Source organism: Pelobates fuscus, chromosome 10, assembly GCF_036172605.1.
Source record: "Pelobates fuscus isolate aPelFus1 chromosome 10, aPelFus1.pri, whole genome shotgun sequence".
NCBI lineage: Eukaryota > Metazoa > Chordata > Amphibia > Anura > Pelobatidae > Pelobates > Pelobates fuscus.
In genome coordinates, this window is record NC_086326.1 from 112,473,062 (window position 1) to 112,497,057 (window position 23,996).

Consider the following 23,996-nt stretch of genomic DNA (forward strand, 5'->3'; position numbering starts at 1 on the left):
ATCAAATCTTGAAATACTGCAGGAGCATTGCATAGTCCAAATGGCATAACAGTGTATTCGTAATGGCCATACCGGGTATTGAATGCCGTCATCCACTCGTGACCTTGCTGGATTCTCACCAAATTGTAAGCCCCTCTGAGATCTAACTTGGTGAAGATTTTGGAGCCCTTAAGACGATCAAATAACTCGGTAATCAGTGGGATAGGATAGGCATTTCTGACAGTTATTTTATTCAAGCCTCGGTAATCGATACAAGGTCTCAGCGTGCCATCCTTCTTCTTAATGAAAAAGAACCCCGCCCCGGCCAGAGAAGAAGACCTCCTGATGAATCCCTTTTCTAAATTCTCCTGAATATACTCCTCTAGAACCGAGTTTTCCTGAACAGACAAAGGATATACATGGCCCCTCGGAGGCATAGTCCCGGGTAGAAGCTTAATTTTACAGTCAAATGACCTGTGTGGCGGCAAAGAATCGGCATTCTTCTTGTCAAACACTGCCCTTAAGTCTAGGTAAAGGTCTGGTATTTGTCTTTCTGTGGACTGAGTAGGATTCTCCTGTATGTTAATATTAGCTAATGGAGAAACCTTGCACAAACACCGATCCTGGCAGCCCTGGCCCCACGAGAGTATCTCCCCTAACTCCCAATCGATAATAGGGTTATGTTCTTTCAACCATGGATACCCCAGAACTATGGGAACGGAAGGAGATGAAATGAGCAGAAGAGATAACTTCTCCACGTGTAGGATACCAACATTTAAATCAATGGGTATGGTCTCACGAAAGATAACAGGGTCTAGTAGTGGTCTACCATCTATGGCCTCAACGGCCAAGGGTGTCTCCCTTAGCTGGGATGGGAAATTGTTTTTACTAGCAAAGGCTTGGTCGATAAAATTCTCAGCAGCACCGGAATCTATCAAAGCCATAGCCCTTACTACTTCCCTCCCGCAAGTTAAGGAAACTGGTAGCAGAAGCCTGTGATCTTTATAATTAGGAGTAGAGGACAAAATAGAAACACCCAAGGCCTGTCCTCTAGTGAGACTTAGGTGCGAGCGTTTCCCGGGTGGTTAGAACAGTTCGAGAGTAAATGACCCTTAGCTCCACAATACATACACAAACCCTCTCTTTTCCTGTACTGTCTTTCCTCCTCAGAGAGGCGGGTATACCCTATCTGCATAGGTTCAGGAAGCAAAGATACCGTGGAGTCAGGACTTGGAAAAGCGGGGGCTAACCTAAAAGAAGGTCTCCGGTTCCTCTCTCGAGTGTTCTGTCTCTCTCTTAAACGTTCATCTATACGTGAGATGAACGAAATTAAATCCTCTATATTCTCGGGGAGTTCTCTGGTAGCAACTTCATCAAGGATTACTTCAGATAAGCCATTCAAAAATACATCCATATACGCCTGCTCATTCCACTTGACTTCTGACGCCAGAGACCTGAACTCTAGTGCATAATCCACCAGTGTTCAGTTCTCCTGTTTCAGACGCAACAGTAATCTGGCTGCATTAACCTTTCTACCTGGAGGGTCAAATGTTCTTCTAAAAGCAGCTACAAAGGCGTTATAGTTATAAACTAATGGGTTATCGTTCTCCCATAATGGATTGGCCCATCTCAGAGCTTTCTCAATAAGTAGGGTGATAATAAATCCTACCTTTGCCCTATCTGTAGGATAAGAGCGAGGTTGCAATTCAAAGTGGATACTAATTTGGTTTAAGAAACCACGACACTTCTCAGGAGCCCCACCATAGCATACTGGGGGGGGTAATGCGAGAAGAAGCACCCACTGTGGCTACCTCTAGACCTGAACCGACAGGAGAAACAGGGGTATTACGTAACTCCTCTGGTGGGTTATTGGCACGAGATAATAGAGCCTGTAGCGCAAGCGCCGTCTGATCCATTCTGTGATCCATGGCTTCAAACCTAGGATCAGGAGAAGCCAGCTGACTGTTTGTACTTGCAGGATCCATTGGCCCTGTCGTAATGTCAGGATCGGGACAGGGATCCAACACACAGAGTACAAACAGTAGCCAGATACGTATACCGGACCTTAGAATGGCCGGACTAACGTAAGTAGTACAGTATAGAATGGTCAAAGACAAGCCGAGGTCGAGGGTAACAGAAGACAGGTAAGCGAGAGACAAGCCGAATCAAGGGTAACAGAGATAAGCAGAGTAAGGTAAACAAGCCGGGTCAAAACCAAAAGGGATAATAGAATACACAAGCACTGAGTGACTAGAACAAGCTAGAACCACGACAGGGCCATGAGCTAATGAAAGAAGCTCTGTTAAATACCCTGTTCAGAGCAGTAACCACGCCTCCGAGGCGTCCTGATTGGTCCTGCAGCAATTGAGTGACAGGTCGTTCCGGAGGAGTGTCCTGATGACAACTTCCTGCCTAGATGCTGTAAAAGGCAGTCACTCCCTCGCGGCCGGCCTTGCATGACCGGATAGACCGTGGGGAAGGGAGCCATCAGGCCGTCTGGATGGAGGAACAGCTAAGTCTCTACCTCTTTCGGAGGTAGAAACCACAGGTACCCTGACAACAATAGGTTGAAGAGGACCCTGCTCAAACGAGCTTACAGACTATAGGAGGTGGGGTATTAGAAACATTAGGAAGGGAAATATCAAGTAGGAGTGGAGCAGAGCTGGAGGAGAGAGCAAAGCACTGTCCCATAGGAGAGAGCAAGAGACAGGTATGCAAGGTAGAGATTACTCTGGGAGGCCATAAGCTTTCTTGAAGAGATGGGTTTTAAGGCCCTTCTTAAATGATTGAAGACTAGGGGAGAGTCTGATGGCGGTAGGCAGGCTATTCCATAGGAGAGGAGCCGCCCGCGAGAGGTCCTGCAAGCGCGAGTTGGCCATACGGGTGCGAGCAGAGGTTAGGAGGTGGTCACGGGCAGAGCGGAGGGTACGAGGAGGGGCATACCTATGGATCAGTGAAGAGATATAAGAGGGGCTGGAATTGTTCAGTGCTTTAAATGTATGGGTTAGCACTTTGAATTGACTCCTATAGGATACAGGGATCCAATGTAAGGACTGGCAGAGGGGCGAGGTGTGAGAGGACCGACTAGAGAGGAAAATCAGTCTAGCTGCAGCATTCATTACAGACTGTAGCGGGGCAATGCGGCTTTTGGGGAGACCAATCAGGAGAGGGTTACAGTAATTCATGCGGGAAATTACTAGAGCATGGACAAGCTCCTTGGTAGCATCTTGCGTAAGAAAGGGGCGGATGCGGGCTATGTTTTTGAGTTGGAACCTACAGGACTTGGCAACAAACTGGATGTGAGACTCAAAGGTGAGACCAGAGTCAAGTATGACGCCAAGACAGCGCGCTTGCAGGGATGGACTTATGTGGATATCACTGACTTGAAGGGAGAGCGAGAGAGGAGGATCAGTATTAGGAGGAGGAAAGACAAGGAGTTCAGTTTTAGAGAGGTTAAGTTTGAGAAAGCGTGACGACATCCAGTCAGAGATGGAAGAAAGGCAAGCAGTGACACGTTGCAGGATGGCAGGGGAGAGGTCCGGGGAGGAGAGGTATATCTGAGTGTCATCAGCGTACAGGTGGTAGTGGAATCCAAAAGAGGCAATAAGTTTTCCAAGAGAGACAGTATAAAGAGAAAATAGAAGGGGACCAAGGACAGAGCCTTCGGGAACTCCAACCGAGACAGGACAAGGGGAGGAGGTATCCTTGGAAAAGGAGATACTGAATGAGCGTTGGGAGAGATAGGACAGAGTCACAGAGATCGAGCAATTGAAGAGTTTGAAGGAGGAGAGCATGATCGTTGTCAAAGGCAGCAGAGAGGTCAAGGAGAATAATATGGAGTAGTGACCTTTGGTTTTAGCGGAGATTAGGTCATTCGTCACTTTGATAAGAGCGGTCTCAGTAGAGTGGAGAGGGCGGAAGCCAGACTGAAGAGGGTCAAGGAGAGAGTTGGAATTAAGGAAGCGAGACACAAAGCTTTCCAAAAGCTTTGATGAGAAAGGGAGCAGGGATATGGGACGATAGTTAGAGGGGGAGGATGGGTCAAGAGATGTTTTTTTTAGGATAGGTAATACAGTGGCATGTTTAAGGTCAGCAGGAACAGTGCCAGAAGAGAGAGAGCAGTTAAAGATGTGTGTTAGGGTAGGCACAAGACAAGGGGAGAGAGATCTGATGAGGTGAGATGGGACAGGATCGAGCGGGCAAGTGGTGGGGCGAGAGGAACGGAGGAGTGCAGCCACCTCTTGTTCAGTAGCCGGGGAGAAAGTCTGGAGGGTAGGGAAAGCATGATTTACGTGTGGTTGAGAAAGAGAACGGCAAGGAGGGGAGAATTGTTTCCTTAGCTGTTCAATCTTGTCAGTAAAGTAACATGCAAAGCTATCAGCTGTAAGGTTAGTTTGGGGGGTGGCCACAGCAGGGCGGAGAAGGGAATTAAAGGTGTCAAAGAGATGTCTGGGATTGCGGGAGCATGAACTAATGAGAGAGGAAAAGTAGGACTGTTTGTCGAGGGCAAGGGCTGTGCTGTATAAAAGCAACATGAATCTATAATGGAGAAAGTCTGCCTGGGTGCGGGACTTCCTCCAGGAGCGTTAAGCACAACGGGAGCAACTCTGCAGACTTTTTAGTTAGAGTTTTGTTAGCTGTGTTAACTGTATTAACAATGTTTAGAAAATATAGCGCAGAGGAGGCTTATGCCCTGTTAGCGGCCAACTCAGAGGCGACTGACACTGCCTCAGAGAGTGACGCAGGGACTGACGCAGGGGACAGGGACTATGTGCCAGATACTGCAGGACCATCAGGGGAAATCGACGATTCACCTAATGCTGAACATGGCGCAGATGACTGGGTACCCCCAAATAATTTTTCCCCAGACATCCCAGTGTTTACAGCCAATCCTGGCATACAGGCTGACCTGTCTGCCTATAGTGCGCTGGATGTTATGTAGCTGTTCTTGGGGGATGAGATTTTTGGGGAGATAATCACCCAGACTAATCTCTATGCGCAGCAGTATCTGGCATGCAATCCAGACTCTCTTATCTCCAGGAAAGAGAGATGGAACCCAACCAGTGTACCAGAATTGAAACAATTCTGGGCACTGACCATGTTAATGGGGCTAATTAAAAAGCCCACAATTAGGATGTATTGGTCTAAACATATTTGCAATACCCCCATTTTTGCAGAGACAATGACGAGGGAAAGATATGAAGACATACTGCGATTTATGCACTTTAGTGACAATAACAAGTGCCCCCCAAAAGGTGATCCGCAGTGTGATCTTCTTTATAAAATGCGTCCTTTAATTGCCCACTTTAACAGTAAATTTGCCACTATATATACCCCCAATAAAAACATTTCCATTGACGAGTCCCTCATGAAGTTTAAGGGAAGACTGGGGTTTAGACAATATATCCCAGCCAAAAGATCCCGATATGGGATCACATTTTATAAACTGTGTGAAAGTGGCAGTGGGTACGTATACACTTTCCATGTATACGAAGGAAGGGATAGCCACCTTGATCCCCCAGGTTGCCCAGATATAGTAGGGACAAGTGGGAAAATTGTCTGGGACTTAATAATGCCATTACTTAATAAAGGTTATCATTAATACATCGATAACTTTTATAATAGCATCCCACTGTTAAAAATGCTGCTTCGAGACCATGGCCTGTGGCACTATTCGGAAGAGTCGCACAGGTTTCCCAAAGGCTCTAGCGAACAAAAAAAATGAAATGGGGGGGAAACAGCAGCTCTCTGCCAGAATGAGCTGCTGGCACTCAAGTACAGGGATAAAAAGGATGTTTTCATCTTAACCACCATCCATGGTGAAAACACTCGGAGGGTCGCAGTTTGTGGCAGAGAAGAATGTAAACAGGTGCCAGTCTGCATACGGCAATATAATTGGCATATGGGGGGCGTTGACCTGTCCGATCAACTGATGCAGCCGTATTTGATCATGCGGAAGACCAGGGCATGGTATAAAAAAGTGGGCATATACCTGATGCAGATGGCAATCCACAATGCCTTTGTCATTTTTAAAAAGGCAAATGCTGGGCTGAAAAGCACTTTTCTTTCATTCCAGTTTGAGCTCACATCTGGGCTGCTAGAATGCCACACAAGGAGACCATCAGTGGAGCCTAGCATAAGAATGGAGGCAGGTCACTTCTGCTTTAAGATTCCACCAACCCCTAAAAAACAAAACCCCCAGAAAAGGTGCAGGGTGTGTTACAAGAGAGGCGTAAGAGCTGAGACCAGCAATTACTGCCCTGATTGCCCCTCTCAGCCCGGCCTATGTATTGGCCATTGTTTTAAAAAATTTCACACCCAGGCCGAATAAGTATACCAGTTTTGGGGTGTGATTTTTAGTCATCTGTCTGATTGGTTACCAAATCTTGGCTTTGTCTACCGTTTATCCTGTCTTCTCTGATCCTTGACCTCGGCCTGTCCTATTGTTGTTCCGTTTAAGTATACACTCAGGCCGTAGCACATATAAGGATAGCAAAATATACAGTAACATCTCCAAGTGTGTGTCAAAAAGGCAGAAAAAATGCTAATTGCAACTAGACTTGGTACAAACTAACAAAAAGGCGTAAGAGCTGAGACCAGCAATTACTGCCCTGATTGCCCCTCTCAGCCCGGCCTATGTATTGGCCATTGTTTTAAAAATTTTCACACCCAGGCCGAATAAGTATACCAGTTTTGGGGTGTGATTTTTTTACTTGATCTTCAATATTCCCCTTCAACATTCACATAACCCTGAAAAAGGTACACATGGAAGTATCGTTGCACTAAGATGACATAGCTGAGCAACATATTAGGTGTTATACTGCTGTAGCACATATAAGGATAGCAAAATATACAGTAACATCTCCAAGTGTGTGTCAAAAAGGCAGAAAAAATGCTAATTGCAACTAGACTTGGTACAAACTAACAAAGAGGCGTAAGAGCTGAGACCAGCAATTACTGCCCTGATTGCCCCTCTCAGCCCGGCCTATGTATTGGCCATTGTTTTAAAAAATTTCACACCCAGGCCGAATAAGTATACCAGTTTTGGGGTGTGATTTTTAGTCATCTGTCTGATTGGTTACCAAATCTTGGCTTTGTCTACCGTTTATCCTGTCTTCTCTGATCCTTGACCTCGGCCTGTCCTATTGTTGTTCCGTTTCTCTTTACTCCTTTGACCTCGGCTTGTACCTTGACAATTCTCTGCTTGTATAGCCTGGCCATTCTAAGGACCGGTATTACAAGTTTCTCTCTCTGTGTTCTCTCTCTTTGTGGTCTGTCTGTGTTTTGGTTTCGGAATCCATGACAGCTTTGCCCGGGACGCAGATGACTGGGTACTACCCCTGGATAAGTTTACCCCAACTATTCCCCCTTTTCACAGCAAATAGTATGCACTTGTTCATAATTTGAATTGATGAGCTGCTTACACTTAAAAATATATGTGGCCTTTGAGAGGTAATTTGCAGTCCTGAGCTGCTAAAATGAGACTTGGGCCCAGCATCCACTTTTGAAAAATATGGAAGTGGTGTGTCTCCAATGTGCCCCTTCAACATCCACATAACCCTGAAAAAGGTACACATGTGGGTATCGTTGCACTAAGATGACATAGCTGAGCAACATATTAGGTGTTATATTGTACAAACTAACAAAAAAATTATCCTACACTAAGGTTTAGAATATACCTTTTGAAATACCCTGGGGTGTCTACTTTAAGAAATGGTAGGCCTTTGTGGGGTAGTTTGAACTTAAAACCTGCTAAGATGCTTGGAAATTGCACATAGGCCCAGCGTCAAAATTCAAACTTCGGTAAAAACTGATATGACTTGATCTTCAATATTCCCCTTCAACATCCACATAACCCTGAAAAAGGTACACATGGAAGTATCGTTGCACTAAGATGACATAGCTGAGCAACATATTAGGTGTTATACTGCCGTAGCACATATAAGGATAGCAAAATATACAGTAACAAGTGTGTGTCAAAAAGGCAGAAAAAATGCTAATTGCAACTAGACTTGGTACAAACTAACAAAAAATGATCCTACATTAAGGTTTAGAATATACCTTTTGAAATACCCTGGGGTGTCTACTTTAAGAAATGGTAGGCCTTTGTGGGGTAGTTTGAATTTAAAACCTGCTAAGATGCTTGAAAATTGCACATAGGCCCAGCGTCAAAATTCAAAGTTCGGTAAAAACTGATATGGCTTGGTCTCCTATATGGCGCTGTAGCTTCACGAAATAGTGCCAAAGACATACAATGGGGATGTCATTTTACTCAGAAGACTTAGCTGAGCATAATTTGGGGGGTTTGAACTTAGTGGCACATGTGAAATATACAAAATGCCCAGTAAAAATACAATCCATATGTAAAAACCGCACAAAATTATTTTATACCACATACTTTGGCATCTATTGGTGAAAAAATGGGGGCATGTTAAGGCACAGTATATACCTTATGAGATACCCTGGAGTGTCTACTTTTACAAATGGTAGGCCTTTGTGGGTTTTTTTTGAACAGTCAAACTGTTATAATACCCCAAATGGAAGCATAGGCTCATTATATCCGTCTCTCAAAATTCTACTGTGAATACTGAAAAAGACAGGTCTCCTATATGGCACTGTAGCTTCACGAAATAGTGCCAAAGACATACAATGGGTGTGTCCTTTTACTCAGAAGACTTAGCTGAGCATAATTTGGGGGGTTTGAACTTAGTGGCACATGTGAAATATACAAAATGCCCAGCAAAAATGCAATCCATAGGTAAAAAACGCACACAATTATTTTTTACCACATACTTTGGCATTTATTGGTGAAAAAATGGGGGCATGTTAAGGCACAATATGCACCTTATGAGATACCCTGGAGTGTCTACTTTTACAAATGGTAGGCCTTTGTGTTTTTTTTTTTAACAGTCAAACTGTTATAATACCCCAAATGGAAGATAAGGCTCATTAAATCCAGCTCTCAAAATTCTACTGTGAGTACTGAAAAGGACAGGTCTCCTATATGGCACTGTAGCTTCACGAAATAGTGCCAAAGACATACAATGGGGGTGTCCTTTTACTCAGCAGATGTAACTGAACACAAAATAAAACTTTGTACAGGAATAGCACACACCAACTTTACAAAATACACATGAGAAGGTCTTTGTTATAAGTTTGTGTGCCAAAAACAAAAAAAAAAACACAATTTTACTCCAATATTTAGCAGAGGTTGGCGGTAAAATGGCTACGTAGAAAGTGTCAAAACAACCTTAGGTAAATAGCCTGTGATGTCTACTTTATATAAATATATACTTTTGTGTGGCAATTTTGTTTTCTTTTATGGCTATTAAGCTTACAAGACAGACATCAAATTCTAAAATCGCTCCACATTAAAAGTTTATTTTACTCCTTGTGCTTTGTGACCTGTAACTACCACAAAAAACTGAAAATCCCAGACACATTATATATTCTGTAAATCAGAACAACTAAATGAATGTATTTTTAATTACTTTCCTTAACCTGCACTAATTATGTACACATTATTATTGCAAAACTGTAAAAAAAACACAAAAGAATTCATTTTTGTTGCATATTTCTGTATTTTGTTTTATAATAAATAAGCATTTATATATATATATATATATATATATATATATATATATATATATATATGTGTGTGTGTGTGTGTGTGTGTGTTACATCAAATTAAAACCCTTTCTGTCCTTTAAAAAACGGTATATAATATGTGTCAGTGCAATAAATTAGTAAAATGCAAATTGCAGTTGAACGCAAACAGCAAAAAATTAAAAAAATGCCGTTGTCAGTAAGTGAAAGACAAGCTTCTGAAGCTCTGTCCTTAAGGGGTTAATGTGACAAGAAATTGCTGGGTCATTCCCTTATCATTCCACACATGCTGCAAAAAAAAAAAAAGCTGTATGGCTCCTAGACAAGTTTGAGAGCTATCCTTCCGCCCAAATAAGGCCTATATTATTTAAATATTTATATTTAAATATTTGCATCTGCACTTTATGTGGCACTTGCACATTAGTGTGGATATTTTATTGTGAGTTTACATACTGGTGCTTTGTTTTATATTTTTATGTATGATTCTGAAAGCACAATCACACAAAGTTATCCTTTGGCATTGTCACTTTGTTGAATAAGGAGATTGGCATACCCTTGTGAAAAGTTTTTATTATCGCAAAATAATGCGATAATAGTGTTTAAAGGTAACACTGTATTGTGTACAGCAGCTTATTTAATATCTGCACAAGTGCACTTTTTATATATTAAAATATTTTTGGATATATTGAAATGCTTTTCCGATACCTTCTTGTTTTTTGTATTTATTAATGTTCTTCTGACAGTTATGTGTTATGTGTTGTGTTCTTGCCCTTGTTTTCCCATACAAATAAGTTTTATGTGTTATTTTAAATTTCTTACCATGAGTCAAATTTAAAATTCGTGAAAAAATTTCTTACCATGAGTAAAAAAATAATAATAAATAGTTACAATTCTTATAGGATCAGCAATCTAAGATCAGTGGGTGGGTGTCAATGTTGGTTTTGACCTAAGTATGCTTCACTTTATAAAAGTGTGTATGGTATTAAAGATTTTTTTTCAACTGAAAAAAGGTGTGTGTATGTGGAGAGGCAGAGACAGTGGGAATCTGCTTCAAAGTCCGAGAACCTTTTGGCATAAAACCAGACATCCCAAGTCTCCCGGTAGTTCCGGGAGACTCCTGCATTTTTAATGCAGCTCCCTGACACCTGAAAATCATATACAATATCCTGGACATTACATGTGTGTGACTTCCAGGATATTACATATGATAAATGCCTTTAATATCCACCCAATGAGTGTTGTTTCCGAACAGGGGCCGGGTCGAGTGCAGGCCCTTTAAGAGCCTGACCGGACCCCTGTAGTATCTGTTGGCTGGGAGGAAGTTATAGCCTGTCACTTCCTCCCTGCTTCACAGAGAGCTGTGCGGGAGGGAGGAGGCTGGGAGAGGCACCACCACAGGTAGCATGGAGAGGAGTGACTAGAGTGAGCTGCCGCATGCTCACTCCCATCAGCTTCAGCCAGGACCCTAAGCAAGTCACCCTGCAGGATACAAAGGGTAAACTAGCAGGAGGATTCCTGCAAATTAAATTATTATAACTTGTCTACGTATGTCAGATTGTGTGCATTTATGTATGTGCCAGTGTGTGTATCTGTGTATCAGTGTGTATGTGGCTGTGTGTATGTGCCAGTGTATGTGTATGTGCCAGTGTGCATATCTGAGTGTGTGTGTGTGCCAGTGTGTGTTTGTATGTGCCAATGTGTGTATCTGAGTGTGTGTATGTGCCAATGTGTGTATATGTGTGTATGTGTCAGTGTGTATATATGTGTGTGGGTGTGTGTATGTGCCAGTGTATGAGTATGTGTATGTGCCAGCGTGTGTATCTGAGTGTGTGTGTATGAACCACTGTGTGTATCTGTGTGTATGTGTCAGTGTGTATCTGAGTGTGTGTATGTGCCAGTGTGTGGTGTATCTGAGTGTGTGTGTGTATGCACCAGTGAGTGTAACTGTGTATATGTGTCAGTGTATGTGTCAGTGTATGTATGTGCGTGTATCTGAGTGTGTGTGTATGCACCACTGGGTGTATCTGTGTGTATGTGTCAGTGTGTATCTGAGTGTGTGTATGTGCCAGTGTGTGGTGTATCTGAGTGAGTGTGTGTGTGTGTGTGTGTATGCACCAGTGTGTGTAACTGTGTATATGTGTCAGTGTATATCTGTATGTGTGTGTGTATGTGCCAGTGTATATCTGAGTTTGTTTGTATGTGCCAGTGTATATCTAAATTTGTGTGTATGTGCCAGTGTATATCTTTGTGTATGCGTCAGTGTATATATGAATGTGTGTGTATGTGCAAGTACATGTATTTGAATATACAAGTATTTGTGTGCAAGTGTGCATATATGTGCAAATGTGTGTGCATGTGTCAGTGTGTTTATAGTGTATGTAAATAGTTGTAATATGTTGTATGAAATAATAATAAAATATCATGTACTGGTTCATACATGTTTGGTGGCTGTGTGTACGTGCGTGTGTGGGGGAGCGTGTGTGTGTGTGGGGGGGGATCACGTATGTAGGGGTACGTGTGTGTGGGGGGGTGCAACTGCTGGGGAATCCACCTCCCTGAAATTAGTTTTTGCATGTTGGGATGTCTGTAAAGCTAAAATAGTTGAAAGTGCCCTTGTAAAGACTATGGTTAGAGGAAGCAGGGGAGTGATACATACATAGAAAAGAAGGTGGAGGGGAAAATACCAAGCGGTTTAGTGGGTGCAGGAAAATAATTGATTCAGTAATCCCTAGTGCCACAGGAGATAAGTCATATGATACTGCAGGACATGTCAGGATCCCAAGCTCCAGACCTACTGTCCCCCACTACATGTACAATGGAAAATTATTTTAAAACTTTCTTACTTACAAATACTGTACCTTGGAGGCTGAGTCTACTGTTTTTGCCTCTCAGCCTGTTTACACATACATTTGGTTGCACGCATGCATTAAAAAGCCCAGCAGTAAAGCATCATGCACTTTACTTTGAGGATCCGTGAATTACGCACTGAATGACAAGTATACAATGAATTATCAGAAATTGAACAGGCTTAGCTGCAGTATACATTCCATACATGTAATGTTGCACCAGGATGAGAGAAAATGATTCCATAACATTTCTTTTTCCAAACCAACCATGCCGGCATGTTTCAGATAGAAGGGACAGTTGTTAGCAAGAGACACTTTGAGTATTGTCCTAGACTTACATGAGTGGGATTGTGTTAATAAAGGGATCTGATTGTTTTAGTTCATCATACAATGTGGCCATTTTAGTTTCTTTCTTGTATTCAGGGACGTTTTAGCCGCGAGGCAAACAAGGCATTTGCCTTGGGCGGCATTTTCCAGGGGGCGGCAAAAAAAAGCCGCCCCCAAATGCCCAGGGCAAATGCCTTGTTAGCCTTGCGGCTAACTGACAAGGCAGGCTGCTGGGCGGTCGGGCAGCACTGGCAGGAGGGCGGCTGGCGAGGGAGCACTTCGTCTGAGCTGTCTGCTCAGCTCCCTCACGCGCCGCAGAGTGAGGCTGGGAGCAGGACTATGACGTCATATTCCGGCTCCCAGCCTCACTCTGCGGCGCGCGAGGGAGCTGAGCAGACAGCTCAGAGGAATTGCTCCCTCGCCGCCCACCCAGCAGACAGCCCAGCTACCCGACCGGCAGCCCCACTAGACCCCAGGGAGATAAAGAATCCCCCCATCATTCCCAAAGGTAAGGAGGTAAATTAAAAAAATATATATATATATGTTAATGTGAGTGTGTATGTCTGTCTGTTAGTGTGTATCAGCCTGTTAGTGTGTGAGTGTGTGTATGTCTGTTAGTGAGTGTGTGTATGTATGTCAGTGAGTGTGAGTGTGTCTGTTAGTGTGTGTGTCAGTCTGTTAGTGTGTGAGTGTGTGTATGTCTGTCTGTTAGTGAGTGTGTCTGTTAGTGTGTGAGTGTGTCTGTTAGTGTGTGTGTGTATTTCTGTTAGTGAGTGTGAGTGTGTCTGTTAGTGTGTGAGTGTGTGTATGTATGTCAGTGAGTGTGAGTGTGTTTGTTAGTGTGTGTGTGTGTGTGTGTGTGTGTGTGTGTGTGTGTGTGTGTGTGTGTGTGTGTGTGTGTGTGTGTGTGTGTGTGTGTGTGTGTGTGTGTGAATGTATGTCAGTGAGTGTGAGTGTGTCTGTTAGTGTGTGTGTGTGTATGTATGTTAGTGAGTGAGTGTGTCTGTTAGTGTGTGAGTGTGTGTATGTATGTCAGTGAGTGTGAGTGTGTCTGTTAGTGTGTGTGTGTATGTCTGTTAGTGTGTGTGTGTGTGTGTGTGTATGTCTGTTAGTGAGTGTGAGTGTGTCTGTTAGTGTGTAAGTGTGTCTGTTAGTGTGTGTGTGTATGTATGTCTGTGAGTGTTAGTGTGTGTGTGTGTATGTCTGTTAGTGAGTGTGAGTGTGTCTGTTAGTGAGTGTGTGTGTGTGTCAGCTAATGTATGCGTATCTGTCAATTAATGTGTGTGTGTGTGTGTGTGTATTTAGAAGACGGGGCGGGGGGACGGGTTGGGTGGGGGGTGGGGGGCGCCTGAGTTTTGTCCTGCCTAGGGCAGCACAAAACCAGGATACACCACTGCTTGTATTTTGCCGAAGATTTCACACATAATGGTTTGTCCAGAACTAGTACACACGGCCCCACACATAGACTCATAGTTTCAGATCAGAAGCGGTTCATATAGCAAGGAAAAAAATAAAAAATGACCTCTCTTATGAAGTGTCCTTGGTGCAAGACAAATATAAGCGTCATTGTAATTGGGCCTTCCCCCCATGCTGTATAGTCCCAGCCAAGATTTTAAGTGAAGAAAATAAAGGTATTTGTTTTTATAATTTACTGCACATTTTGGGTGTATAATTTTCCTCGCCGTGTGAGCTTCTGAGCTAATAGAGTTAGTGTCACACAGGTTCAAATCCAGTGTTAGCCCAAGTGCATATCAGTGTATGAAAATCCTCACCAGCCACCCTAAACACACCGTTTTTGTATACAGACTCGTAGTATAACTCGATATATTAAAAACATAAAGTTACTGACAACCACATATTAAATACAACACACAGATTCACAACTACCCATTAAAACGTACACAGCGACTAACATGTAGCAAGTGAAACATTGTCACTTTCACCCACTCAATAAAAAATCCACTACTGATAACCATATACTAAAAATAGGCTAACATAAATCACAACTTATTGGCAGACACTTACATGAAGAAAATCAGTGACACACTAAAGAACTCTCACATATGAACACTAAAATAAACTGAACAACTACAGTCACATATCAAACAAACGGGCTCACAATTACAGCCACTCACTAAAACAGTAAAAAGTACACTGTCAAAAAACAGACCCTCTCTCAACCAAAGAGTAAAACCACGATTCACTCACAGCCACAGTGGTAGCAAAAGTGACCTGTTTGCTGCGAGCTGGTCTATCCTATGTGCCATGGTCCACCCACAGCAACAGACACATAGCAAATGCCATCTTACAAGTATTCATGAAATAACACTCAACTCATAAAGTTAATATATTACAGGATTCTACTTGCCAGCTGCTCAAGTGTATGTGAATGCATACACATATTTTTGCAGGATGTCAGTGGTTAACATGCATGGGCAATTCTGTATGGACAATTACAGGATGTGAATCCATCTTACAGAGTATGAAACCAAGGGTTTATCTGTTTGCAGTTCCTGTGTATTTAGGCTGTATGTGAACTGAGTGTCAATGTGTCTAAATGCAGGAGTATATTTGTGTAGAGTGTCAATGTTTATGTATGTGTACATTTGTGTGGAGGGTTAGTGTGTGTGGTTTTGTGTGTGTCAATGCATGAGCTTATCTGTGAAGAGTGTCAATGTTTATGTATGTGCGGGGTATTTGTGTGGAGGGTTAGTTTGTGTGTTTGTGTATGTGTTTGTGTGTGTGTGCATGTATGAGTAAGAGTGCAGATGTGTATTTCATTTCTTCTTTTAGACTTCCTGGTCTCCCAACTATTTATTCATCTCTTCTTGATACTGTATATCTCTCCTTTTGTCCCCTGTGTCTTTCTATCTTCAATGTTGCACTGTATATATTTCCCACTTATGTCTCTTTTTGTTCTACCCACTTGTTTTCATCTCCCATCCCTCCCACTTGTATTCCTCTCTCCATCTCGCCAATTTGTGTGTCTCTCTCCATCATCCCCCAAATGTCTCTCTCTTCAAGCTGGTTTACATTCACATAAAACACAGAATTAGGAATATACACAATACCATTGTTTTTTAATAGATTAATAACATGACACAAAATGATGTCTAGGACAATACCCAAATTGGACATATGGTAACAGCTGCCCACGACTGCCCACTGCAAACCACACGATTTGGGAACTGGAGAGCTGTTTTAAAATTATTTCCAGGGCTGTTTTTTTTATCCCTAGTCCAGACCTAGATGTCAGCCCCCATGTGAAGATGACATTTAAATACAGAGTTTACTGCCTTAAGCCTGGCAACCTCTCTGTAAATTGGCATCAGTCCACACTGCTCAGAAAAACACATTTTAAAACTGAAAATCTATAAAATGGAACTATTTACGAAGCTGTGTTATGAAAGCATTTAAGTAGGTGGTAATCAGTAATTATTCGATTGTCCTGTAAACTCGTAGGAATATACTGTACTTTTGGCACTCCTTGAGTTGTATACTGCTGGCATGAACAGCTACATTTCAAACCAGAGGGAGACATTGCTGAGGATCTGGGAGCCTTATTGAACTATCAGCAGATTCAATTTGCACTTAGCACTTTCTCACTAATACCAGTGTAAATGCACAATACTTGTGAGTACCCTTCCCTTGAGAGTGGGGTGGGGGTGGGGGGGGGGGGGAGGAGATTTAAAATACACATTTTATGATTGATTTAATAAATACTGCACTGTAAAGGTTATCTGAGTGCACTTCATTCCATATTTTTCAGGTTTTTATTATACATATTGGAGTGTGAAGGATGCACAAGTAGGAAGAGCTCCTCGTGCGACATTGTGTATAATAATATATCTACATATTGTTCAGTTTGTGTAGCAATGTATCTGCTAAGATACGCTTTGTTAAGATGTGTATGTATTTTGTGTCATAGAATTGTATTTGTATTACCTGTGCGGGGTTGTTTGGTTCTGTCTTCGGTTTCTGGCAATCCTGCACTGATGAGAATTTTTTGCAAATCCTCATACTTTTCGGTGATATCAAGTCGGCCTTCAATTTTATCCCCCTTTTTACAGTCATCTAATGGAGTATAAATAGATGGGTCCCTTCCCCATGGGGTCCTATGGCTCAAAACCCCAGGAACCCATACTTCATTTAAGTCTCCATCCTTGGAGTATATGGAAGGATCCATTATTAGCTGGTCCAGTGACAACTGAAAAATAGACATGAACATAGGTGGAAGATAGAACAACAACAACAACAACAATAATAATAACAATAATTATCTATCATCTATTATTACACACACAGAATAAAAGAAATCGGCAAAAGGATTCTGCAGTCTACAAGAACGTATCCTCTGCCTAGATATATTTTTCTGAGAAGCACTTATTAAATGGTAAACTGAAGCTGACAGAGAGGCACTACCACTTAATCAGCTTAAGAGAATGAACAGATAGGTTGAAAACTTAGACACAGAGCGACAAATGTAGCAGAGACAAGGTGAATGAGAAAGACATACAAACAGCTGTTGTTACTCACCATTACAGCTCTTCTCCTGAAATACAAGCAAACACTAGTTATTATCACTTTATTGCTGATAACTCAAATACTCTAGGACTTTGTGGAATTTACTAAACATAGTAAAAAAAAACTAGACATTCTATAATAATCTACACATGGATGATTATAAAGAGAAACACACACATATTCACATTTTTATGTGTTTATTTTTTTGCCAACAAGCAACTTCTCTCCACATACACACACAGTATGATGGATTCCCTGTACCACAGTTAACCTCTAATAAACAAAATATTCAGTTAAACTAGAACTGGATGGGTGAATGGCGATTAATTTCTGCGAAAATAACCAGATTTGTACAGCATCCAAGGAAATGAAAAAAAAAATGAGATATGTTAAGAGATTTCCACTTTATAACATACCAACATAAGAATTAAATATTATCCTCACCTCAACGAGTATGGAAAAATAACAGCAACAGGTATATGGAGTTCGCTGAAACAGATTCCGACAGAAAGAGCTCTCAAGGATTAGAACGTCTCTTTAAATCCTGCTCCCTCTCCAAACCCTCCCCCTACAGGCTTTCGTTGAGCTGCTCCCAGCTGTCACTCAGCTACTAGCATATCTATGGATAAGCTGGCCAGCAGTCCCCATCAATCACTCTATGTGTGTAACAGGGTTATGACTTATTCCATTGCGCCGTTGCAATTTTTATTTATTTTACTGGACTATGTGCTGTTGCTGCGGTTGTAAAACATTTATCGGACGTGTACTAGCAATTCCTGTAGCAGTGGTACAATCCTACAATACTATTTGTTTACTGTACACAAGACCCCTGCAATAAAGAACATTATGAATACTGTACATAAATAATACTTCTTGGACAAAGTGCATAATGAGTATTAATCTGGAGAAATATTACCTGCCTTAAATTTATTTCAGAATAAGCAAGTATTATGATCGGATCTGCTTTGTATACATGTGGCCCTCTTTTGTATTTTTTGGGTCTTGGCTAGAATTCTGTATAAATATGGTTTGCCTAGATTTTTTTTCTCAATAAGTGTTATGACCTGATTTATTGTTTATGCTTATGTCCCTCGGTTATTCTTCATAAAGGGTCAAGCATGCATGTGTAGCCTTAGAAATTAAAGGCTTGCTTGCAAGGTTGTCAGTGAATATCTGCTGAGGCTGTGTTATTAAACAACAGTGTATAGATATTAGCAGCATCAAAATGCAGATACATTTTCAATCCTGCCATTGTTTATTTGTGATCCTGCCTAGCACTTTTTTTTTTAAATCACAACTTTTTAAAACTTTAAAAAATAAAAGATTTTTAAAAACACTGATAGCTATTACTAGTGTACTTCAATCAACGAAAACCAAACCAAGTGGTACACACAATACTAGAAACGTTTGTGAGAAAGTAGAGGGCTCTTTGTTAAAAATAATGCACATATTATGCATATATTTATAGCGATTCAGAGAGTACAGACAGTGAGAATTTTAGAACAGGACCCTAGATTTCTAGGATTTTTTTTAGGTAGAGTCAGGCCAAAGAGAACCCAGAGTGGCAGGAGGAAACTCAGGGGCAACCATAACAGAGACATCCAGGACGTATATGTTGGCAGAGACAATAGTGGTTAATATTTCATCTAAAGTCCTAGCAGACGTCCAGGAGCAAGTAAGACAGAAAGGTATGGGGTGATTGGAAGTTTTTAATGGAGATAAATAAACAGTGGACACAGAGCTAAACAACTTCTTTAGAACACTAATATTAAAAGCTTTTTTGTTGTTGTGGGCTGATACTACCACCCACCACCTGGCCGGTTGATTGGACCAGATGTAAGAAGGTGAGTAATTTCACCCCACCACAGTCTAACATATCAGATGATGCATACATAAAGCTTGTAGAGAAAGACAAAGATAAATTGAATTGGACCAATCACAACAAAATGTTTAATCTTACAAAGGCAGTAAAACAAGCTCTTAAATCCCTGGAGAGGGATGTGTCCATAACAATGAAGTCAGTCAATAAAAGCGAGGCTTTGGTTGTTTTGGATGCTCATGATTATGATTTTGAGGTTTAAAGACAGTTATCCAATAAAGGTACTGTGGCAAAAGCATGACAGCGTGACAAACAAAAGCCCGGTACTGTAGAGCGTTGAGCGTATGAGAGAGCCGTGCTCTCTACTAAAGTGATCGCATACCGTAATAGCGTCCGGCTGCTAGCCTGAGTGGGCCGCACCCATTAATAACCAACAGCAGAGTCTACCTCCGTGACCGGTTCTCACCATGAGAATGTGGCCTCCAAACCTGTCCTCTGTATCCAGCCCAGTATCTTGATGAGGTTAACCCCTTAAGGACCAAACATCTGGAATAAAAGGGAATCATGACATGTCACACATGTCATGTGTCCTTAAGGGGTTAAAGGAGGGGCTGTGCCCCCTAATAAGAAATCAGCATCCGGATCTGTATATGAGAGAGTTCGCCCTCTTTTCCAGAAAATAAATATACTCGGATCAAGGTGATGGAGGGCCGCACCCTCCTGTGATGCAAACCAGAGTCCCTAGAGACTCAGGGCGACCAAACTGAAGGGCACACCACTTATTATGTCAGCATAAGGCTGAGGGCAATCTACGCAAACAACGATGGAAAACTATCAACGGACTATCCTAAACCCGTGCGCTCGCGCGGTGTCCAGGTAGACCGTTGGTAGTCTGAGGAAAGCTGGAGACGTTCTCCGCAATCCACGAGAGCCCGGGAGGTCGGAGGAGGTCAAGTCAGGCCTCACGACAATCCGAGCGAAAAGGAAAAAAAAAAAGTAATGAAAAAAACAAAAGGCAACAATTAACGTAGATAAGAGAAAAAAACACAATTTCTATCTCGGCTAGAAGGCAAATAGCAGGCCGGGAGGTAGAAAAAGTAAGTCACACTGGGCAGGGCCAGGAGCTAACCTAACACAGGAAAAAACTACCGACACCTATAAGGAGTCCGGGAGGCAGATACGGAGTAGCTGGTAAAGACAAGGAAAAAACACTGCATTCTCCTGTAGGTGTCTGAGTACTGGTCCTTGCCTGTGTGAAGTTCTCCTTGGAGATGTGCCCACGCCGGTTTGAAGTAAACCGTGGATGTGTCCGGATCTTCATAAAAAACTTTGCCCTTCAGGCATGAGATTTAGGGCCTTCACCCTTCCCACCATTTACAGATGGCCGTATACTGGTGTCCTCTTGAACACTATGGCAATGGTGTTTGTCTGGACACCTGCCCATCTCCATGTCACTGGTGGGCACTGGGTTTTCCTCAGTGATATTCCCCCAGGCCTGCGGCCAAAATAGGTTCGGTACCAATAGTGTAGGCCCGTCAGTAGGGCACAGGCCCAGCAGGCCAAACGAATGGACACAGAATGGTTCGCCAAGCAAATAGTCACAGACATAGCAGGCCATTCAATGGGGCACAGATATAGCAGGCCAATCAATGGGGTACAGATATAGCAGGCCGTGTTAATGGGCACAGACATAGCAGGCTGATTTAATGGGCACAGACATAGCAGACCGTTTTAGTGGGCACAGACATAGCAGGCCGTTCTAATGGGCACAGACATAGCAGGCCGATCTTATGGGCACAGACATAGCAGGCCGTTCTTATGGGCACAGACATAGCAGGCCGTTCTTATGGGCACAGACACAGCAGGCCAAACAATGGGGCACAGACATAGCAGGCCAATCAATGGGTTGTGTATTACCATTATATTATTATTTCATGTATTTATATATAGCGCCTTCCGATTCCATAGCGCTTAACAATGGGTATTGAATGTGTAACGGGGACCTCTGAGTTCGGATAGAGGTCCCTACAATTGTAGATCCTCAGAGCATCCTGCGACATAGGACCCATAGACATCAACCCTTTTAGACGGCGTAATGCCGTGTGAATAACCTGCACCGGGACTGGCAGTCCCAAAATGCCCAGCAGGCAAATACTTGCATACCAGCTGTACTGGGTAGAAGCGGAAGTTGTTCCAGTGCCAATCACGTCCATGAATGTAACATACACTGAGCGATAGTCTCCTTAAACTGTGAATTGGCATGTACATGCTCACACAGATCTGTTTGAAATTTCTTATCGTTATTATAGATTACCAGCATCATACCGGCTGAAGGGTAAAGTAACCATGGACACTTCCAGGAGTAGGGCGAAACGATAACCACCTCAAAGACTCTCCCCAAGAACCTGAGAAAATTGTATAGTATCAGCGTAGACTGGTCTCCCATATCAGTGTGAGTCAGAGCCAGGTCTGTTAGCCTATATATCTGCCATGGACAGAGAATCCATACCAGAGCAGTCTCATCTGAGATTCCATCGCTGGACCAGAAAAATATATACTGAGAAGCACATGAATCCTAGAGTTAACTGAGTTTCCAATATACCTGTAACTCCCAGCAATCCGCGATATACACTGTCAGTAGAACTCGCAGTAAACTGTAATATAGACTGTCAGCAAAACTCACAGCAATCTGAGTGACATAATAGGTCCTGGTGTACCATGTAATAATGGGCCAGACGCAGGCCTCTGACATAGAAGACCTGGTGCATACAGGGTACAGGCTCCCACTGGAAGTAAGCGTATGAAGTACGCCTACAGTGGCAAAAAAAAAAGGTGTAACAGACAGAGCAGTACATGGAATACTGACAATAGGTTGTTCTCCAGCCCAGAAAAGTAAACCTATATATACACACACATCTCAACATCTATAGACACACAGGCACACAAATCTACATACATATATATATACACCAATACATACACCCACAGATACATATATCAGGATATAGTAATCTCATAGGAACATTGCCATTATAATGTCCCCATAACAGAAGGTGTAATCACATAGCTGCATGCAGCCACCTAAGGAAAAACAAACTGACATGCAGCCGGGAGAAGCTGAACTGGGTGGGGGCAGACCTCCAACGAGTAATGAAATGCACCGACAGGGGAGGGGCCGCGAGCGGTCGCACTCTCTCCCGGTCGGACTCTCCCCCACCCGGTCGGACACACGCGGTCCGCGCACGGAGGCGGCCGTGGCTAAGCGGCCAAGAGGGGAAGAAGATCCGGCCGCTGGGTACTTGGGCGCGCAAGCGAGTACCCCCGCGACCGGCAAAGTACATGGGACCGCCGGAGATGAACTCCGCGGTCCCGGAGCTCGGGGTCGAAGGAGGCAGATGTAGTCAGCCTCCTGAAGCCCCCGAGCGGCACACACACCGCCAGGCAAAGGGGGAAAAAAACAGGTACAACAAGAGAAGGAAAAAACGGACAGGGGGTGGGCACAAGTCCAAGGCAAAACAGCAAGGACCCCAAAGACCCCCCACAAATATATATGAAAATACAGTGAGCCTGAAGTTACAGGGAACTAATAAAATCACACAAAGATAAATAACCTCATAATTGGAACAAAATCCAACAAGGGCAGAAACAATACTGAATACATAAGAATAAAATCTCACAAGTCTAAAATAAATAAATTACTGAAGATAAATATAACTATGACTAAATTCCACAAGTGCAATCTACAAAATAGAATCTAAAATACTGAATATAAGCAATAAATCCCAAAGCCACCCACTATAAGCAGGAGGCAGTGGTACTCTGACCTGTACTGTCTGCGGAGCAGCAAAGAAAGAGGAAATGATGCATGGGGAGGGGAGTTTTATAGTACCTAACTTTTTTCTGATTGGTTGTTTTTCTGTTCTGCTGTGGAGTAAAGAGATACTTAGGCAAATACGAAGCCTCCTGTCATGTGATAAAATTTAGACATTAATGGCTGTGTGTTGAGTTATTTTGTGGGGCAAATTTACACTGTTATACAGGCATAGTGTAATTTCTTCAGTGTTGTTACATGAAAAGATATAATAAAATATTTACAAAAATGTGAGGGGTGTACTCACTTTTGTGAGATACTGTATGTATTATTTATTTTGTTAAATCACTTTTGTGGATGAAATATATGTATTACCTATAATTGTTTTATGATTGTGATATCACAGTTATGATTTATTGAATACAAGAGTTGTGACTCATTATATATCTATGTGATCATTGTATACTGTTTGGTATTGATTCACTCTGTTCTACATAAACTGTATTAGGTTTATGTAGAACAGAGTATATGTATTACCTATATTTTTTATGTTTGTGATCAGGGCTGGTGCAAGGATTTTTGGCTACACAGGCGAAGATGAATTTTGCTGCCCCCTCCCCCCCCCCCCCCAGGGCCGGCCTTAGGGGTGTGCGAGCTGTGCGGCCGCACAGGGCGCCATGGAGCAGGGGGCGCCCTGCGGCCGCACAGCTCACACATGGCAGGAAAAAAATTAAGAATAAATATGTGGCGGGGGCGGAGCTTAGCGTGCGGTGGAGGCGGGGCTTAGTGTGTGGCGGGCGGTGCTAAAATGCCGTCTAATTACTGCAGGGGAAGCAGGAAGGAGTCCCTGCTTCCCCCAACAACCAGAATCCAGGAGCTGCACTGCCTGTCTGCCTCCACAAGGAACAGAGGTAACTATGTGATTGTCTGCTTGTGTGTGTCTGTATGTGTGACTGTCTGCCTGTGTTTGTGACTGTCTGGATTGGGGGAGGGGGGGCGCTGTGAAGATTTTTCACACAGGGCGCCTAAAGGCCTAAGGCCTGCCCTGCCACCCCCCCCCCTCCACACACACACGAATAAGATG

The 23,996-nt window shown here is 42.8% G+C and overlaps 1 protein-coding gene across 1 annotated transcript in view; it reads right to left on the reverse strand.

Moving 5' to 3' along the window:
- CARNS1 (carnosine synthase 1) overlaps positions 1 to 17,776 on the reverse strand; it is a 98,657-nt gene extending 80,881 nt beyond the window's left edge. The window contains exons 1-3 of the mRNA XM_063434900.1: positions 17,727 to 17,776; positions 17,295 to 17,310; positions 16,704 to 16,965 (exon numbers count right to left, since the gene is read on the reverse strand). Of these exons, the coding sequence (XP_063290970.1) occupies positions 16,704 to 16,965; positions 17,295 to 17,297 (265 nt within the window). The 5' untranslated portion in view covers positions 17,298 to 17,310; positions 17,727 to 17,776. The remainder of the gene's footprint in view (positions 1 to 16,703; positions 16,966 to 17,294; positions 17,311 to 17,726) is intronic.
- Positions 17,777 to 23,996: the final 6,220 nt, after the last annotated feature.